The 21693-nt window shown below is 44.1% G+C and overlaps 1 protein-coding gene across 1 annotated transcript; it reads right to left on the reverse strand.

Moving 5' to 3' along the window:
- Positions 1-847: 847 nt before the first annotated feature.
- Positions 848-20540, reverse strand: REG4 (regenerating family member 4). The gene is made up of 6 exons (XM_017519777.2): positions 20459-20540; positions 16844-17004; positions 10341-10438; positions 7128-7265; positions 5897-6002; positions 848-1955 (listed from the first exon to the last, which is right to left on the reverse strand). Exons 2-6 carry the CDS (start codon positions 16908-16910, stop codon positions 1888-1890), a joined length of 477 nt encoding a protein of 158 aa, XP_017375266.1. The 5' UTR covers positions 16911-17004; positions 20459-20540; the 3' UTR covers positions 848-1887.
- Positions 20541-21693: the final 1153 nt, after the last annotated feature.

The raw sequence follows: 21693 nt of genomic DNA on the forward strand, positions 1-21693 counted from the left end.
CAACACATTTTTTTCTGGTGTTTTCATCTTTGACAACCAAAAGAATGACAAGGGTGTGATGGAGGAAGGAAGAAGAAAGGAAAGGAGAGTGAAAGTTTAAGTGATTAGGGCTGAGGCTCCATGTCTTCCACTTCCCCTTTCTTTCTACTTTTCTTTTAGCCAGTACTCAATTGCTGGTCTTAGCCTGCTAGGATGAGAGAGGAGTGTTCTGAGACTAAGGAATAAGACTTGTTGTGCTTGCCAGTTGGCAGTACATCGTGAATGAAGCAAGTGGCCATTCCCATAGCCTGAACTGCACGTCTGAACTGCGTGATCTCTCCCTTTGGTGGTATTTTCCTTTAAGGAATGTGAATGCGATCATACCACAGTCATATGCTATAATCATTGAGTCCATATTTGTTTCTTTTTACATGACAATTCAGATTCATGACCTAGGGTGTCCTATATCTGTTTGCCAGCAAAATTACCTCCTCATGATTGAAGTAACCACAACATAAGCCATTATGAGCCTCACAGAGCACAGAGAGTCACACGAGGCACACAGGTTATCAGTGGCAGTGGGGGAGATGAGTGTCCAGAATCCAGGTCAGCTCTAGTATACCTGCTGTGACTGTCATCCCCCTCATAAGTCAAGAAGCACTCACAATTAAATAGCACCCACTCACCCAACCCCGCTCAGAAGTTGGCAGGCATGTCACCTGCAGCTCTCCTCCCCTTGAACCAGTGCGACGGCAGGGATAGAGGAGGCAGAGACTCAGATGAAGGAGATGAAGAAGCACTTGGCTGTATTTCTTGGTCTTATTTCACTTTTCCACTTTTACCACTACTGAACTGGAACACAGCAACCCCTTATTCATAAGACAGTTTATTAAATGAATGTATAGCCCACATCAGTCTAGCAAGGATTCTACTGGCAAACCTTCCCATGGCCAAAAGAAAAACGAGCAGGAATTGACTGGGCATGTGCAGGCAATGGAGAGAGAGCAGAGGGGTGTAGAAGCGGAAAGGGGCTAGAAGCTTACTCCTGAGTTTCTTCCTCCTGCCTTCAAGTCTTTACTTCTTATGGCCAAAGACCCAGCTGTTTCACTGGCTGGAGAAGCACTTTTCTAACTGCTCGAGACAGCCAGAGACAGGGGAGGAGGGAAGAAGTGTCAGGTCTGACCCACAGACCCTGACCCAGCAATGGATGAACAAATGCAGATGCACTCAGACACAAATAACCAGCGGAAGAGTGGGTCAGGGGTCTGGGCAGCTTACAGACACCCAGAGAAGGGTCTGGTCATGAGTTAGCAGCCATGACCCTGACTAGTCAGTGAAGTTCACACTTATTTAGTACAGATTAAATGACAAATGTCTTGACCAAACACCGCTAATGGGTAATTAATTTTGCCAACTCCCTGAGTAGAGAGCAGTTCCTTGCACATAAGATCAAAGGTTGGCCCACCTGAGTAAACAAGCTATTTAGATAAACTCCTTTACATTCCTATGTATTAACACCGTAAGCTTTTAAAGAATTCAGCTGCCTTTGGCCAAACCTTTTATTGAAGCTATGCAACCCCACCCCCCTGGCCTTCCAAGAAGGTTTGTGACTATTTCCTATAACTACCTTTATAATGTTTCCTCTAAAATTTTTCCCACCACCCTGACTCAACTCCCACAAAGAAGGGTACTGTGGAAAGGGATGGCAGGGTGAACATTTAGAGCTAGAAGTCACTACTGTGCCAATGCTAAAGTTTCTGTCTCTAAACCTAAAAAAGCCAGTGCAATAGGGGCCTTAACGTTCTTATTTTGCTTGGTTTCCTCTCTTAGATAATGAGCAGATTAGCCCAGCTAGCAGAAAGAAAGAGGACGCGCTGTGCAGGAGTTAGCAGAATCTTGATTCTTGCTCTATGGTCGGTATTTGCACAGGAAGTGTTGGCGCTTGCTGCATTCGTTGGTGTTCCAAGTTAAAAAGTCTGTAAGAAAATAAACAGACATTTAAATCCATTTTGTTTTGTGCTGAGCTTGCCAGAGTTATCTGGACATTTTTTTGGAGTCACAGATAAGACGATTATGACAGTTGACTTAATGTGTCAACTTGACTAGGCTATGGTGTATAGTTGTTTGATTGCTGTGAAGGTGTTTTTTAGATGTGATTAACATTTAGAACTCAGTAGACTTTGAGTAAAGCAGATGACTCTCCATCACATGGGTGGGCCTCCTCCAATTAACCTAAGGCCTTAACAGAAAAGACCGGTCTCCCAAAGAGGAAGAAATTCTGCCTCCAGACCATCTCTGGACTCAAAACCACACATTAACTCCTGCAAGAATTTCCAGGTTGCTGGCCTGCCCTGTGGATTTCAGACTTGACAGCCCCCACAATTGCATGAGCCAATTCCTCAGAGTAAATCTCTGTCTCTCTATATATACATTCAATTACTTCTGTTTCCCTGGAGAAACTTAATACAGATACTAACTTTGCCAGTGAGAGAAAAACACTTTAAATGTCATACACCGTGGCAAAAGCTCCACTCCAGCACTGCTTTTGAGGGAAGGCAGGGGTTGACATGAATCAAATGAGAATGAGGGGCTCTTGTGTTGAAGCAGGATGCAGTGAGGACCTGAGGGTAGCCTTTCCTCAAGTCCACAGCTGAGGCTCTAAGAAGCTCCTGTTCCATGTTCAATGAACTGAAAGCTTCTAAAGCCAGTCACATCCCAACAGGCCATCTGCTTATGAAAAAAGGCTGAGCGCAAGGCGGAGGTGGCATTTTGAAGGACTGAAGTATTTTTGAGGTGAGATCCGACTATTTCCCTCCCAGAAACCAAGCTCCACGGCGTCACTTGACATCCTCGGGTGTCTGCAGCAGAGTGAAGAGTTGTTTCCTGGCTGGGTGTCTGCTTGGGCCCTGTCCTGCAGATCTGGCCCTGTTCCCAGTGTGTGTTGGATGGGTGAGAGCCCTGGGGAGAGGAGGGGGTGAGGTGTGCCCCTCCCACTCCTTGTTCTTGGGAGGCACAGAGAATGGGGCCTGCTCATGCCTGCCTCCATAGGGCTCGGCACAGAGACCACAGAGTGTAAATGACACGGGGCCTGCAAGCTTGTGAGTATTTTCACGGTATGGGGCAAAACGAATACAACACAAGGCCATGGGCCAGGAGCCAGGTTGGGGAGTCTGCCTGCATAGGGTGCTGCTTGAGACTGACTCTCTCATTTGTGGGTTTTTTTGAAGTTGCCCCCAATGAGCCTGTGGATAAGCTAGAACGGCAGCTTCAGACAATTAAGCACAACACAGCTCACCACAGTCACTACGCAAGAGAGGTTACTGTTTAACTCTGCTCCTCCCTCCTCACCAGAGGCGGGGTGAAAGGAAGGGTGAGTGAGAGACTGTCCTGCATTCCCTCTCCTCCAGGCCACAGGAGCTGCGAGCCCAGCTTGCACGTGATAAGCATGCTACAGGTATTCGGATGATTAGGGCGATTATGTTCTCCTTTTCATAAGGAGGCATTTGAGGCACAGAGAAGTCAGAGATGTGCACAGGGTCACACAGCTTGGTTGGGAGGAGCTGGGATTCTACACTGGGCATTCAGAATGCAGAATCCACGCTCTTCACCACAATGGATACTGAATATACAATTTCTTTTCAAATTGCAAAACCCCAGTTATCATGATTAAACGTCTCCAAGTGGACCAGCAAAAAGTCAGGAAACAGTGCAAGCTGCAATTTTCCAGAGTCACAGAACACATTTTGACATAAAGGGGAGAGTCAGAAAGGGTAAGAGAGGGACACACATAGTACAATGCTCTGGAGTTCTTTCTAAAGAGATATAAAAAAGGAACAAGCCCTGTCACAGAGAGAGAACAGGAATGTGTGCGTGGCTGTATATTGAGGCATTAATATTCTACATTTTGAATTAAAAAAAATTAGAAGCTGAGTGGGGGGCAAAATCCATTACATTGATGTGGCCGAGGGGGATGTGCTTTTAAATTCTACCTTCCACCAGTTCTTCTCAAATCCTTGCTTCATTCCTTGTGCTTTTCTGCCTTGAGAGCCTACGTTCTGAGAGCCAGGAACTGGGTGAGTAACCATGGGAGAGGAAGGGACCCAAAGATATGCCGTTCTCAGAGAGCTTCAGGCTTCTGGTTCCCATCCATGTAACACAGGCAGCTTCGCTCCTGAGCCTTGCTGATGTGATCACTGACTCACAGGGAAAGGACTTTTGTTTGGGAACTTTGTCCAGTGGGAATGTCAGAATCTGGGGAATGAAAGGGATTTACGGAGGCATCTGGTCTACTGCTCCCAGAAGCAGGTCCAGCCACCTGCCCCAGAGATTCTGATACTGTAGGTCTGAAAAGGGAATCACTGATATCGGTATTTTTACAACGTTCCTCATTTGATTCTTTTGTGACATGGAGGCTCTCTGCTAACACTTTCAAAGTGTCAACTGCAATAAAAACAACCACGTCCACATTTGCTTGGCTAACTTCAGTGACAGATTTCTCACTACTTCCTGGGGTAGCTCATTCTGTGTTTGAACAGTGTAACGGTTCAAATGTTTTCCTTGATCTGAGTAAAAATCCAATTGTTGGTAGCCTCTACGTATTGGTTTGAGTTGTGTTCTTTCCAGCTGAGCCGACTTCGGCTGTGCTCTCACTGGTCTGTGAACGTCCCTCTCTGACTGTTTAATTCTGAGGGTTTTCCTCAGAGTGTGTCTCCTCATGTCTGCCCTTCGCCCCATGCTGTTAGAAAGTTTTCTTACTCTCTTTTTCCTTCTTATACGTTAATTCCTCAGACAACAGTAAACTGCCCCTATGTCCTGCTGGGGGTGGCCAAGTCCCTCCCTACCCCAGCCCAATAGCTGAGACCTCAGCCCAGGCCTATCCCAGGCCTACTTCTTGGCTGGCAGGGGGTCCTGGTGTCCCTATGATGGCCTAGTAGACCCACTGGAATGACCTTTGGCATTGAGTATTCTTGAACATTCTGTGCTCTTCTATAGCTAAAGTTTTCCACATTACTAACTAATCATGTTTCTCATCAGGGGGTGCATTTGCCCCCTACAGGAGAAACTGCAAGTTTTGGTTGTCACGACCTGGGAGGAGGAGTGCTCCTGGCCCCTACTGAGTAGAGACCAGGGATGCTGCTCAAGCTTCTGCAGTGTACGGGATAGCCCACAACCAAGGAGTGTCCAGCCCGAGACGTCACCAGTACGATGGCTGAACAGCCTAACTCACGAGCATAAAGGCAAAGAATGAAAGCAGGCCGGGAGAAGGAAGAGGCTCCTGTGAGTGTGTGCAGACTGCACTGAGCTTCTGCGGACAGGATTCAGGGAAACAGACAGGAAGGAAGAACTCAGGCAAAGACCAGCTTTCCAGGGCTCATGGCAAACTCTCGTTTTAAAGAAGCCAAAAGAGATTTATCTGTTTCCACCACATATATTTACTCACTGTGGTCTGGGTTTCCCAAAATGAGACATATAACCCCCCTCACGGTATAGAATATGATTTTTTTTAAAAAGCGGGGTTTCACCATGATGGCCAGGCTGGTCTTGAACTCCTGACCTCAGGTGATCCACCCACCTCGGCCTCCCAAAGTGCTATGATTACAGACTTGAGCCACCGTGCCCAGCCAGAATATGATTTTAAAATAAGTGTATTTCAGAAAAAAAAAAAGAGTGGATTTAAAGAAAATATTGAGTAAATAACAGTACAGCTGGTACGTCGATATGGCAAAGACTTAAAGGGGTCACAAAGGACTCAAGGTTGGTGACCAGTGTCTGTGGACAGGCCACTGCCCTGCTGGAGAAGAGTTGCTGGTATGGAATGGGGACGGTGGGGGTCCCCTGCATCCATTTTCGCTCTTACCAGATAAAGGGCAGAAGCTGTGTGTTGGGAAGCGGTGAGGGGTGGTGCGTTAGAACTTACTGTTGCTGGGGCCCATCTCAGCACAGTGCTTGTTCCCACCCACGGACTTGGCAGACCAGGATCTGTACAGATACGTGGCCCCGTCAATCCACTGCCATCGCTGCCTCTGAAACAACAGGAGGTGGAGAAGCGCACAGCTCAGAATGCGCCGGTCACAGCCAAGGAAGGCCCCGCAAGCCCCTTTAAAATGTGGTTTTCATTGCAAACATTGGGAAAGTACAGAAATGCTTAAAGAAGGAAAAATAGGAAGTCATTCCACTCAACCACTAATAGAAAAATATTACCAACATTACTGCAAAAAATAGAAATAGATGTAAGTATTTATTCTGTCTGAAGGACAGGGTCCTGATTGAAAGCAATGTGAATACTTAAAAAGGTAAGATTTCTGATTGTCAAATAAATGACATTAAAAATGAAATAACTGTATAAAATACTTGTAACAACTATGGCAGAGGATTATTAGTTTTGCTGTAATATAATGTTCAAAAAGAGAAAGAGCCACATATATAGAGCAATACTAAAAGGTAAACACATATTCATGAAAGAGTGTGAATGAATGTGTCGTATCTTCAGCAGGTTTATTAAGCAGGAATTGTGGGGGTTCCCATTTTATGTCCCCTATGCTTGTTTGAGTCAACTAAAGAAGCCCCAACAAGAATCTCTGAACTGAAGACCCCATATCTAGATCTCACCAACCAGCTGCTCCTTACAGAGACCTCTCATGCCATTTCTTACAATAAGACATTGATGAAAAGAACAGAGTTACAGTGAAAAACAAGGATAACATGAAAAACATTACAGCATCTAAAAGAAAGGCTAGCCAAAAGCTTTCAACTTTAACTCAAGATCCAATGGAGATTTGATTAATCTGTCTTGTAACAGGTCTGTGTACATACACACACACACACACACACACACACACACACACACACAAACACACACACACACACACACAGTTTTTAGGTCTAGAAAGCTGGTAATTTTGTGTTCTATGATTCAGGAGGACCTTAATTAGACAAAGGTCTATACAATGGAGTCATTTAGATCACATCCTCCACTGAGGGTCAGAACCGGGCCCCTGACCTTGAGGCCTTGGTCTTGGTCAGTTGGAGGCATATCTGGAGAAGATCCACCGCTGTGCCCTTGTTATAGGCCGAGAGGTCATTCCCCAAAAACAGAATGCCAGCCTGGCTTTCCCAAGAGGGCCTTTGTGGCTAAGTCTGAGGGTTACCTTCTGTGGGTCGTGCAGGCCAATCCATACGGGCTGGCTTCTCTGATAGCTGCTTATGTACTCTGCTATGGTGCTGGCTTCCTTTAAATTCAGGATAGATGCCAGGTGGGCTCCGTTTCCGTAAGACTGACACTCGAGCTACATGCAAGGAGAAATCCTGTTAATGATGCCTGGATGTTTAAAGCCCAGCCCTCTCAGAACGCTAGTGTGCCAAGCAGGAGGGACTCACACAGCTCCCACTTCCTCCGCACATCGTGCTCTAAACCCCACAAAAGACCTCCTGCCACCCTGGGGGAAAACACAACTGCCCTGCCACAGCGTTCGGTCTCAGAGGAAGAGGCGGTACAGAGATTTAGGGTCCAAGGACATGCCTGGGGCCCCAGTCTTGCCTCTCAGTGGTGTATGTGACCTTGACAAGTCACTTCACCTCTCTGAGGCTTAGTTTCTTCATCTGGAAAATAATTACTGCTACCTAGGACCTGTCATGATGACTAAACGTATTATAATACTCCATTTCAACAAATCTAAGGAACTGCTGATTGTACAATGTGCCATTATTTTATGCCCCGTGAAGAAAGAAAACAAAATCACTGTCAATGAATCTACGGTACACTGTGACGCAGTGTGTTTGTAGCACACACCTGATTTCAGAGGCATCGGAATGTGAATACAATGTGCATCAAGAACAGACGATATGGCAACGCTCTTTGCGGGGCGCCTCTCATACACCAGGCACCTCATGGGCACTATTCCATCCAGTCCTAACGGAAGCCTAAGGAGGTGGGGCCCACCTTTTGTTTACGGATGCAGAGACGGAGGATCAGGAAACGGCAACTGGACACAGGAAAAGAGCCCAGCTCTGCCTAATTCCTGAGCCTGGAGACTGTCTATGCTAGATTACTGTTACCCTATGTTACATAAGAATAACACATTGTAAACTGTAAACAGAGGTTTGTAACTTATTTTGACTTGCTACTGAATAAGTATGGATCAATTGCCTAAACATGTGAGGTGGTCCTCCAGAGGAGTGGAGACTGCTCCCTGCGCTGGTGTAGAATCCCTGCTGACTAAAGATGAATGTGACCACCCCATTGCCTTTCTTCAACAGTAGCCGTGCCACCAAATCTGGTTGGATTTGGGGCTATTTTCTGCACTAGACGCAGATATGTAACTGTCTGCTCTGTTGCAACTTATAAAACTTTCATCTCTAATCCCCAGTCTGTTTTACCCCTGTATGTCAGCAGATCGATCCCAAATTCTTTCTTCTTTCTTTGCAAGAGTGCTACCTTCTTCCATATCCAAGGGCATGCAATCTGAATGTTTCTTGTGGGTGAATAAATGGAAATCACTCACTCTTTTTAGGACTGTATGGAACACATGATATGATAAATTCTTGTTCTGTAACCAGAAACCTATTATTCAGTTAAACAAGGCAAATGTTTATATATGTGGGTGTGTGATTCTCAACTTTATTTTATTCTCTTCTGGGGTTCTGTTACATGACAAGAAACTGAACTAATTCAATAAAATTATAGTTTGGTTTGCTTAGGTTTTTCACTGCTCCCATTCTTGCTTTTACTGATTTACCCAAGATTAGATCTGATTACCATTTAATAATAATTTAGTCCTCACACTTGCAAACCACTTACAATACCAGCAAGCTTCTATTGCTGTAATTCTGTTTAATTCTCAGGTCTGTGAGACATGCCAGATAGATGACCAGACAGCATTTATTGAGTGCCTACTTAGTACCAGCCACAAAAGATCCTTGTGTCAGAAGGGGAAACAGGCTTGGAATATGTATATGATGGCCCCCCTTCCAGTCCACACGGTAGCTCTGGAGCTGCAACTTGAACTCAGGCCTCTGCCTCTCAAGATCAAGATCAGATGTCCACGTGCTTCTCACGTTGCCTCCATCAGTTTCCAGGCGTCTCAAGAGCCAAGAACAGCAGCAACCCTGGCGAGGAATCAGGGAGCCGCACAACCCACGTTGGGTGGGAGGGGTCCCCTTTGGGCTCGCCATCCCAGCACCCTGTCTGCACCCTGGTCCTGTTAAATCTGTTAAGGCTCAGTGTCAATCCTGGGCGCTGTTCTTTCTTGAGATCCTAAATTAGCATCTACCATGTGATTTATGCAAGCTGTTTTAATGAATCCTCCTGACAAGTCCATGAGGTAAAAAGTATTATCCCACTTTCCAGTAGGGAAACAGGTAAACGGAGGCACCTAAAGAGTGGCAGAGTTTGATTTAAACTAGGGTTTCCACTACCCCATAGTTCCCAGACATCTTCCTTTTTGTTCTCTTTGTTTTTACAGAGAAAGTCTATTCCTCTCCACAAGCTCATTTTCTTTCCAGGGACAGAGTCTGGGAAACTCTTTCTTTGCTGTTTCACTCTCCTTTTTATACAATTATTCAGGACTCAGCTCAGACTTCGCTGGGGTTGCTGTGTCAGTTACCCTCAGCGTAAACTTGGAAAGTCGTTTATACTCACGCTGCATTTCAGTAGCTGGCATCTGGTCGGTGCTTCATTCTTTTGTTTGTTTTCTGTTTTTCATTGTCGAGTTATATATAGGGATTCTAAGACCACATGGGCCCAGATCACGCCAAACGTACCTACGCGGCTCCCCCAATTAATCACAATTCACAGAGACAGCAGCACCGACTCCCCACACGCGGCTGAGATAACTCACTCTGATTGCCTATTTGATTATCCCTAAAACCTTCAGTGAAATAAAACAGACATGTCTGTGGACTATGTGGAGCAGTGGAAAAGTTTCCACATTTGCTTGGGCTGTTTTGCCTTCTGTCAGCGGCTCCCAGGAGTCTGCTCCACGTGCGTGTACACACCTCTCTTTCTGGTAAATGTCAGAATGCAGGAACAGGAGCTCAGTTATCCTTTCAGTGAGTTTCTCCTTTGATTGACATATTTCTGTCTCCTTTACTGACAGTGAGCTCGCTGAGGGTAGGGGCTCTTTCCTATGCATCCATATATCCTTGTAGCCCATCTAGAGTCTGGCATACAACGCCTGCTTCAGCAATGCTTACAGAACTGAATGAGTTGAACACACAGCCCTCTTCTCTCCATTTCACCACCCAACGGGCTTCTCTTCAGAGTGCTCAGGAAGACCCCTGGATCCCGAATCAAATGGGATCTGGGGCTCCGGCTGGTCCCTTGCTCTAGAAAGGCCAGGCCAAGCAGGCTGCTGATTTCTTACCTCGGCATCAGACCAGCTCCTCAGCTTCCGGAAGTAACCATAGCAGTTGGCCCTGTGGTAAAACCATCCAGTAGCACAGCTGGGTCTCATGATGATATCTGCACATAAACAAAAATCGATTTCACGTTATGATCACAAAAACAATCAATTCCCAGACTTGATACAGCCTGCAATCAGGAACCCTTTGAATGGAAAGAGTTCCCTCACGAAGATCACTGCTACACTGCCAAAAATGTGTAAAGTTTACCCTTCTTCTGGCTTTGTCCAAAGAGACCTGCGACCTGTGGCTGTTTACCAGTGTGACTGTGTTTCTATGATTACTGGACACTGCTTCTGAACTGACACTAATTCCAAGACAATGTCACTGCGGTCCTCCAGTCAGAGCAGAAATTATGGAAGTCATGTGATCAATGAAGTTTTAGCTTGATCTGTCTCACAGTGGGTCCAGTGAGCCCAGGGGGTCCCCCAAACCCATGCTGTGGTTATCTCCCCAACTTTGGAATGCATCATTGGAATAGACAAACATACATAATTGGAAAAGATAGACACACATAACTGGAATAGATTCTCAGCATCTTGCAGAATCTTGTGTTAGTAGTGAGGGTCAAACAACTATAATTTAAGGCATCACGAGAGTGGATGAGGGACATAAATTGGTAGTTTGGGGCGTTACAAGGAGGGAGAAGTCATTTTGGCCTGGGAGACAAGGGACCCGTCACCTGGCAACTTGACTGGAAATTGAGTGTAGGTGGGCCATGTGTCAGTACTGGGGAAGGGAACATTTTAGGAAAGGAGGCAGGAATGTGAAGGCATGCATAGAAACACACGCACTTAAGTCTGCCTTAAGTACAGGGTGTCTGTCAGACGACTGCAGCAGAAATAGGAAAGAGTCAGAGCCTGGAGGCAAAGGAAGCATGATTCAGGCAGGCACACGCTTTTCCTGCTAGTCAACTGGTGAATGGGCCGTGTCACTGAATGTGAAGGTTATAAAGAGGGGGAGATGGCTGGACGTACAGAGGCACCAGGTGATCCAGGGGACGTCAAGCTAGCAAGTGTAGGCTCTGTGACCACGTGGCTACCCTGGGACACCATGATGGCTGCAGAAGTGTTTCCTTCCCTAAGAGACGTCCATAGACCGCAGCTGTCATCACCGCATTTTCTCTCTCCTCATTCAAATGATACTATTGTCACGTGTTTGCCCTGCTCTTCTGTTTTATTTCAGCCCCTGCCTATCAATCTCCCAGGGCTCCCCATTGCTTTCAGATGAGCTCTCTGCTGGTCTGGCATGTGGGAGACTGTATGACCTGGTTGTGTGCCCCGTCCAGACACATCCTTCCATGCCACAGTCCCAGCTCCGTCTTGGAACACGATGCTCTGTGTAGCTTTAGACCCCTTCCATGTGCTATTCCTGGTACCTATGAATAATGGATAATGACTAACCCACCTGAGGTAAGGCAGGAAACGTTTCAACGCATAGGTGAAATATACTATGAATAAACAGCAAAGACATTCATGTATTTAAATGCTTCATCTTCTACTACATTCAGAAATATGAACATAATTATATGATAAATAAAAAGCAGCCTTTATGCCATTGCTGTTACTACTAGTGCCACTGTGACCAGCTTCTGCAGATAAGGTGCCTGATCCATCGTCTCTCCGTTCGTTCTGTCTTTGTGCTCTCTGTCTCCATCTCTGTCTCTTTGTCTCTGTGTGTCTCTCCTTGTCTATGACTCTGTTTGCTGCTGTCATTCTTTTTCCTCCCCCTCCTCCTTCCTCACTTTTCTCTCTCTCTCCCCTCCCCCTTCTGCCCCTCACCCTGCAAGGTGCTTTCTTGGTGCCAGGCACCGTGTTAAGTGTTTTACCCATATTGTATTTTTATCATAATCGCTTGAGGAGGTAAGGAAACAGACTTAGGGTGGTCATCTGCCCAAGGTCACACAGTAAGAAGGAAAAGCTGCTTTGCAGATTCAGCTCCTTATGACTTAAAAATCTATGTTACTGTCACCAACCCTCCCAGCCTTTATAAATATGAAAGAATGAAAAATTAGAAACCTAGCAACAGAACTAATTAGCTGGACTGCCTTGATTATTTTGTCAGGGGGAAAAGAAATTTTTATACTTCAAGTAAAAATGGATCTTCTTAAAAGAAGGCTGGCCATTGATTAGCAGAGGGCAGATAATGACATGGGCGTGAATTTCAGAAAGGGACAGCTGGAAAATATGCCTTCCAACTTAATACCGGTGAGACTGTCCTGAAAGCAGTGACAAAGAGGAGCCCAAATCTCTGGCCTTGGGCCTGAGGACAAAGACCCATGGCATCACACCCGGTGCTTTTGGTTTGCTCTCATGCACTCTGGAGCAACTCCCCTTGGCAGCCTGTGAGCAAACACGTTAGGACAGACAGAACCTCCACCACCATGGGTTTTGTTTCCCCTGGATCCAAGCCGTGAAAGCAGAGGGCCTAGAAGTGTCACACGCAGAGGACTTGGAGGCTCAGCGTGAAGGAGACCCACGGCCATACACGAGCCCAGACAGCCAAGCTCTCTCTCTTCTGTTTCTCTCCTTTCGCTGTCTCTCTTTGTGTTTCTCTGAGCGTCTCTCTCTGAGCGTCTCTGTTCAGTTGTCTCTGTGCATCTCTCTCTGACTTTCTGTGTATCTGTCCGTTCTCTCCCCGTCCTTGTACTCTGTTTCCGTCTCTGTCTCTTTTGTCTCTGTGCCTGTGTGGGTCCCTCCTTGCCTACGACCATCTGTTCTCTGCCTCTCATGCTTTTCCTCCCCCTCCTCCCTCCTCACTTCATCTCTCTCCCCTCCCCGTCTGCCCTGCACCCTGCAATGCTGCTGTGATGGCCGTGAGCCCCCTGGTGGAGACATTTCAGCTCCTCGGTCTGCCACTAACCGACACTGCTGCGCTGTGGCTCTGCCTTCGGCTGCTCCACTCCCAGCGCCCAGGCTGGAGGGCAACAGCACCATCTCGGCTCACTGCAGCCTCGACTTTGTGGACTTAGGTGATCCTCCCACCTCAGCCTCAGGAGTAGCGGGGACTACAGGTAAGCACCACTATGCCCAGCTAGTTTTCTGTACTTTTTATTTTTTATTTTTTTTTTATTTTTAGTAGAGACAGAAGTTTGGCCATGTTGCCTAGGCTGGTCTTGAACTTCTGGGCTCAAGTGAACTGCCCACCTTGGCCTCCCAAAGTCCTGGGATTACAGGCGTGAGCCGCCACAGCCGGCCTTACGCCACACATTTATTGAGCATTTACTATGCACCTGGTCCAGGCCCAGGCCGTTTACACACATTCTAATCGTCTTCATAATAACACTCATTTTTCCTACGTTCCAGATGAAGAAACAAAGACAGAAAGAAAGTGTCATGTCTTAGGATCCCACAGAAAGTAAATGATAAAGGCAAGATTTGATCCGAGAGGGAGAGTCCAACTCGAAGTCTTAGTCATCTTAGTAACGGTGCTCATGTCATCGCTTTAAATCCTGTATGGGTCAAGCACATTCGTTGAGATTATTTTGTTTAATCACCAGAGCCTCCCTGAGAGATCCTGTGTGGATGACCATCTCCATTGTACAGAGAAGGGAAATTCCTCAGAGGAGTGAGTAACCTGCTGAGGTTAACCAGATGTGGGGTGCAGTGGAAACTTGGAGAGAGGCCAATGTTTCCATGGTGGCCTGAGAACCTTGACCCCACCTCACACGGTGCTCCATCCCCTCGTCTCTGCACATTCTAGCATCTTGCCTGGACCACTCTAATCCTCTTTGTACTCCATCACTTATTGCATGTGTGACCTTAGGAATGTCATTTAGTCCCTTTTAGCTTTACTTTTCGTGACTGTACAGTGGGATCAACAATTACGCCTTCACACAGTTGTCAGGAGGATTAAGACAATTCATGAACAGTGATCAGCACAGAGCCTAGTGTAGAGGAATTGTTCAATAAACACTAGCGAGTTAAAACTTGAAGCTATTAAACCCATTATCATTATTATGTAATATTTTTGAAAATATAAGCCAGATGAAGTTTTTTACTGCCCATAAATGATGAAGCCGTATGTCTCCCCTCGCTGAATCACTGGCATGGATTGCTTCAGGGGAAGGGCAGCTATCAGGGCAAAGAAATCACTGTGGAAGCAATCAGAGTTTAATGTTTGCCGCAAGGTTTTGCTGAGAGAGAAAATTAATTTCTAAATCCCCTCTATTTCTCTTAAGTATCGCAGTGCAAAAAACATTTAGGATATATCATAAGGGAGGCTCCCCCAAGATATTAAGAATAAGTAGAAAGTCCTTCTAGAGCTGGAAGAAAGAGCTACCCGGAAAAGAGAAATTGAAGGAGCTGTGGTGAATATCGTGTCTGTATCTCCTCCTCCGGAGAGAAGCCAGAAAGGTTAGTGAGATCCCAGGGATGGGAAGAGGGTTGTATCATATTCCCCAGGACATAGCTTGGGCAGATTTCAAGTTACATGAAGGAAGCCTGAGGTTGCAGGGAACCACCTGGCCACTTAGAAATGACCACATAAGGCAGTTCTGTAGGAGGGGCTCAAGAGTGGCCCCCCAGAGACTTGCACTTTCTTGCATGGCTGAGTTCCACAGGTCCTGAGCCACCTGAGATAGTTGAGTGAACTGGTGTAGGGTTGAAGGCAAAGAGCCATGGAGGACATATTAAGGATAAGCTATGATCAGGACCACAGACTTCAGCTATAGGGGCCAACATGATGCCTGGAGGACATTGCTTTTCTTCATATGTCCTTCCAAATCATCCTACCCTTGGCTGAGGACATTCCTCAGGAGGAGCAGTGCTAAGTTACAGACAGCACTGGACCCCTCTGGAAGCCCTCTTCTCAACAGAGGAGACACTCAAGCATGGATTCTTCCCTCACTCTTACATGTCCAATGCCCAGCAAGGCCACATGGGACTGTGAAAAGCACTAAAATCCAAGCATCAGTTAGTCTTACTGTGTGACGTTGGGCAAATCTCTACCTTTCTCTGGACTTCATTTTCCTTGTAAATAGAAGGAAGACCTTACACCAGATGAATTCACATTTCACTGCTTTCTATTCCTGGTATTCTGTGACATTGTTTCTTTCTTTTTTTTTTTTTTTTCCATAGGTCTTTGGGGAACAGGTGGTGTTTGGTTACATGAGTAAGCTCTTTAGTGGTGATTTAAGAGATTTTGGTGCATCCATCGACCGAGCATAGTATATACTGAACCCAATTCATGGTCATTTATCCCTCACCCCCTTCCCACTCTTTTCCCTAAGCCCCCCAAAGTCCCAACATCTAGTCTTTTAGGACCAGCTTCAGTGTTGCTTTCCCTCAGAAACCTCCTGCCCATCCTCCTCTCCTCACTAATGTACCATATTGTCTGCTCCTCCCCTGGCTTCAGCTCACGAATGAAATGACACTGAGTGGCCCTCTTCATGTGTGACTCTACATTGTGTCATCTCAACCTGACTATAAAATCCTTCCGAAGAGGGGCAGCGTATTTTTCAGCCAAAATGCTCCACTGCCAAACCAAGCTTAGTACATAGATTCTATATAAATACTTGCTGTATGAATTAGAAACTCAATTTCACTAAATGCCCCTGACTTTTCAGATCATTTATAACCAGGTGAAATTCCAGACATGTCCTGTAGTAGAATTTGCTGTCAAAAGACATTGTTATTTTGGCCTTTTGTTTTCTGTCTCCCAGTCAGCTTACCCACCCATAGCTGAAAGTCTTCCAATCCCAGAATAACTTAATTTTTCTCACAACCCTTGGTTTGGATCTTGTCAGAGGGGTTTAGAAAGTGTCAGTTTCACCCACTATTTTTACATATCCATTAACATCTCCAGGAAAACTTCTAGTTTAGCCTGAGCCCTTCAGGCTAAACTAGAAGTTTTCCTGTGACATTGCTTCTTATATCATTCATACAGTGTTCCTCCCCTGCTTTCTCTGTTGGTGGATTCCACAGCATTACTACTCACTTTGTTACCATGTTACTCTGCACTTGATGTGTGGTCTGTAAGTGTGTAACAGCCATCTCTCCAACTAGATTGCAGGTCCCCTGCAAACTGGAATCCCTAATAATGCTCAAATGATAAACCAGTGCATAAGCTTTGGGGAATTCTAATCATCTTCATAATAACCCTGTCACAATACCCTTCATGATAACCCTGGGGAATTCTAATTATGGCTATGACTTATTGACAGTCTATTAGGCATCAAGGGTTTTAAACACATTATCTCTGCCCTTCACAATAAAGTTGCAAAATTAATATTATAAGTTACACTTAACCAATGATTTAAGTATGGTTTACAACCATAGAGAATTGGGTTTTGTTGGATTTTCGAGTCCTTGAATTTTTGAGTACCTATCTTCGTTTTTTATCTCTATGTTTTAAAATATTTTTCCTACAGGGCCTTAATGTTTTTGTGGGCGAATGGATGGCTGTCCCACGTGGGCTGAGTGAACACTGGCCATGGCTCAGCTCTAGCTAAGTGATGGGTACTCACCACTCAGGACTCCCGCGTTGGGCAGGCAGCTCAGTAGTAGGAGCAGCCTCATGCTTCTAGAAGTCATCTTCTTCCTTCCCTAAGGATGTGGCTACTGCAAGGATCTCAGAGTTCTTACTGGCACGTCTTTGAAACTCCTGGGTTTTCCTTGATCTGCAAATCTGAACACATTTGCACAGGTGAGAGGGACCCAGGAATCTAAATGCTAACTCACACATGGAGGAAAAGAATACAGTATTTTCCTGATGAAATCCAGACTTTAAAGGAATCTCAAGTTAGATGTACAGGTTAGAAAATTTTAAGAGATTTTGTTCTCACTTTCAAGACCTCCTGGGCCAGTGCCAGAGATCTGACTATAGCAGGCTGAACAGTTTCATAGTCTGAATGCAAGCAATTTATAAACCACTGAGCACTCACCCCTGATAGCTTCAGGAGAGCCAGCAGAGGGTGCCCAAGGCAAGTTTCCTCATGGCTAAGGCAGTGATGGGCTTTCTGTCATCAAGAAAATCCAATAAATGGTGTTGGGAATACTGTCTAACAATGTGCAGAAAGCAGAAACTGGGCCCCTTCCTGTCACCTTACACTAAAATGAACTCCAGGTGGATTAAAGATTTAAATATAAAACCTAACACCATAAAAACACTAGAAGAAAACATAGGCAAAACCACTCAGGACATAGGCATAGGGAAGGACTTCATGACCAAAACACCGAAAGCAATGGCAACAAAAGCCAAGATAGACAAATGGGATCTCATTAAACTCCAGAGCTTCTGTAAAGCAAAAGAAACAATCATAAAGGCAAACCGGCAACCAACAGAATGGGAAAAAAATTCTTGCAATCTACACATCAGACAAAGGGCTAATATCCGGAATCTACAAAGAACTAAAACAGATTTACAAGAAAAAAACAAACAAGCCCATTCAAAAGTGGGTGAAGGATATGAACAGACACTTTACAAAAGAAGACATACATGAGGCCAACGAACATATGAAACAATGTTCATCATCAATGGTCATTAGAGAAATGCAAATCAAAACCACATTGAGATACCATCTCACTCCAGTTAGAATGGCGATCATTAAAAAATCTGGAGACAACACATGCTAGAGAGGATGTGGAGAAATAGGAACACTCTTACACAGTTGGTGGGAGTGTAAATTAGTTCAATCATTGTGGAATACAGTGTGGCGATTTCTCAAGGATCTAGAAATAGAAATTCCATTTGACCCAGCAGTCCCATTACTGGGTATATACCCAAAGAACTATAAATCATTCTACTATAAAGACACGCGCACAAGTATGTTTATTGCAGCCCTGTGTACAATAGCAAAGACCTGGAACCAACCCAAATGCCCATCAATGATAGACTGGACAAAGAAAATGTGGTACATATACACCATGGAATACTATGCAGCCATAAAAAACGATGGATTTGTGTCCTTTGTAGGGATTTGGATGAATCTGGAAACCATTATTCTCAGCAAACTGACACAAGAACAGAAAATCAAACACCACATGTTCTCACTCATAGGTGGGTGTTGAACTATGAGAACATGTAGACTCAGGGAGAGGAACATCACACACTGGGGGCAGTTGGGGGGGTAGGGGAGGGACAAGGTGGGTGGGGAGGGTGGGGAGCGATAACATGGGGAAAAATGCTTGAAATGCTATACACCTAAAGTAAAATAAAATAAAAAAAAAAGAAAATCCAATAGAGTGGTTCTGACACTGAATTTTTAAATGTTTGAATTAAACATGAGCACAATGTTGAATACCCACCTTTGACAAATGAGAAAACCTAAGGTCAGTAAGTATGAAGTCATTCATTCATGGACACCAGCTACAAGCAGATCTGACTCCATCAGCACTCTTTCCTTTACACTTAGTTGACATCATTTTTAAAAAATAAATGGCTTTATTTTTTCCCCCATTAGCAAACGACACACGAGCTATTAGCAAATCAATGCAAAACCAGAAAATAAGTAGTAAATCCCATCTCCAGGACATAGATAATTTGGTGAGTAGCCTACAGACTTCCTTCCATGCACCTCTTTCTGTGTACAATTTTATACAAATAAGATCATATAGTCCATAACCTGGTTTCGTTTCTCAGAAACAGATTGATTGTAATATATTTTCTTGCACTCACATAACTTTAATGCATTTTTTATTTTTCCTTCGTGTAAATTCTCATATACAGAGGGTTGTGGCATCACACAACATGCACATTTTAATTAATAGAACACTAAAATAATTGGTTCCCTAAGCTCCCAGTGAATGCTTAATTTTGCCAAAATTTTGGCTAACTTTGGTATATTAAAGAAGAAGCTTGGTGTTTTAAAATTTGTTATAATTACTAATGAAGTTGAACATCTTTTTATACAATAATTTGCTTTTTGTATTTGGTTAATTTTCAGTTTACAGTTTTGCACATTTTTCTATTTTATTGTTTTTTTCCAATTTGTGAGATCCTTTTTGTATGTTTATTGTCTTTCACATGCTACTAGCAGTATTAGTCAGTTTGTATTTTTCTCTTATTTTAATTTCTTGCCATTCTGAAATTTTCATAATTAATATATTTATTTTTATGTTTTTAAAATAATTTTTAAATTAATATTAAAAGACTGGCCATTACTGTCAGGCATAAGGTTAAAGTGTTTATCAATGTTTCCTCCTATTTTTATTTGTCTGGGCTTTGTTTTAGTATAAGCATGAAATTGAGTTCTGGATTTCCCTCCCAAATAATTCTTAAACTGAGTAATTCATTGAATTCACATTTAATCATACTTTATGATTAAAAAGTCAAGGTACACAATCTAACTCTCAAATAATGGATTGCTTAAGAGAATGACGTAAATGATGACTTTTCTGGAAAATTGATTCTGAGGTCCATAGGAACACTTTAAGGAAGGGTAATCAAGAAGGAGACAAAGGTTGAAGAGTGTGGATGTGAACTTCTCCACCCCTTACCTCTTTTTAAATCATTGTGTAAACTTTGCACTTTGCCAAACTTTCCTTCCAAAGGTAATAGTGTATTTTCAATGTCCTGAAACCTCTTTAAAACGCAGAATTTCTCTGTCAAGATGACCATTCTGGGCGAAGGGAGAGGCTGAATAATTTTGTTTTTTTGTTGTTGTTGTTTGCCAGGCTAGTCTCAAACTCCCGACCTCAAGTGATCTGCCCGCCTACGCCTCTCAAAGTGCTGGGATTACAGGTGTGAGCCACTGCACCCGGCCTTAATCTGAGAATAATTTTTAGTGAGCTGATATTCACCAAATGCCTATGTGTCATCTTCATAAATAAGCTGAATTGTAGGTCTCATAAACACGTTACAGATGAAGACAGTGACACTCGTGATTGAGTAACTTTTCTGAAGTTTCCCAGCTACCAGACTACAGAGCCAAGGTTTAACTCGATAGTTTAACCCCAAAGCCAATGCTCTTTACAGTAGGGGAAGAAAAGAAGGTAAATAATTTAAATCAAATGATACAACAACAGAAAGCCTGACAAGCCTCTCTAGAGATATGATTTGTCATTTCTGGCCTGGTTCATAGCTGACAGGGAAAAAAGGATGTTTGAAGAAAGACCTCCATCATCAATTGCAAGGATGATACCTGTTTTGCAGCCAAGACTCTGAGGACCCCGCCTTCTTCAGCGTCTCCAGTGGTTCCAGCCAAACTTTCCCGAGCTCTTATATCTTCTTGCCTCAGGAATTAATAATCTTTACTTTAATCATAAAGCCATTATCTGAGAAAAATAATCCATTCATAAAAGCCTTATCTACAGTGAAAATAATGAATCATCTGTGAGATGGTTTGTGAATGTGCGTAAGATGTGCTTTGACTAGCCAGGAGAAGAACCTCTCCCTGTGTGCAAACAGAATCTTTTCTTTACATCCTGTTAGTAAAGCTGACAAGATCCTGTAATCTGTTATAAGCCCATCTTCCTCTCCCCTTATGTTATTTTTTCTTGGCTCTCTTTTTATCCCTTGGTATTGTGAATTTCCTTTATTTCTCTCTTATTTCTAGAAGGATTCTCTGTCAGGATCAGGCACAGGTTATGACCCATGCGGTGTGACTTGATGCCCACACACAGATTTTCCTTCCTAAAGCACCGAATCCTCTCACTCAGCATGCATCAGTTTCCTCAGATATCAACTATTTGAGCTTCTCCTGTGAAACAAGGGCGATCATGTCAAAATAGCTTATGTCAACAGAATGTGTTAAAATACAATGTTTTCACTCAAGTCATCAAATAAGATGCTAACACAAGCCTTGTGAGCAGCATACGACAGACATCCCCATTACACACTCAAGAAACCCAACGTTAAGAGAGATTAGAAGCATTCCGAGGTTCACAGCGCTGGTCAGCAGTGGAGGACCTGGACGCTGAACCTAGGCCTTCTAACTCCAAATTTAGCTGTTTGCTGAAACACAGTCCTACTGAAAAATAGGCTATTTGAAAAGAGTAACAAGATTTTCTTTTCCCGTATAGATGGCAAAGGATTAGGTTGTAGGTGCCAGAGATGACTCAGCTTCAAACTACAGATTTAAGCCTGTAAAGGACCTTTATGTCTGGAAATTTTGAGTCTGGGAGGGACCATGGTAGTTATCGAATCTTACCCTTTTTCTCTATGGGTGAGGAAACAGGCCTAGAGAAACACTGTGACTAGTTTAATGCACAGACAGTTGTGGGTGAAGCTGATATCAGAAGCCAGCTTCCTTGCTGCCAGCTCAATGTTGCTTGAAACATGCTACTCAGCTTTCGCTGTTAGATTTTTTCATCATATGCATAAATTCATGGTAGGACACGAGAAAGTAATGCTTTCATGGTTTATAAAGGACATTTT

The sequence above is a fragment of the Cebus imitator genome, unplaced genomic scaffold, assembly GCF_001604975.1.
Source record: "Cebus imitator isolate Cc_AM_T3 unplaced genomic scaffold, Cebus_imitator-1.0 Scaffold774, whole genome shotgun sequence".
Taxonomy (NCBI): Eukaryota; Metazoa; Chordata; class Mammalia; order Primates; family Cebidae; genus Cebus; species Cebus imitator.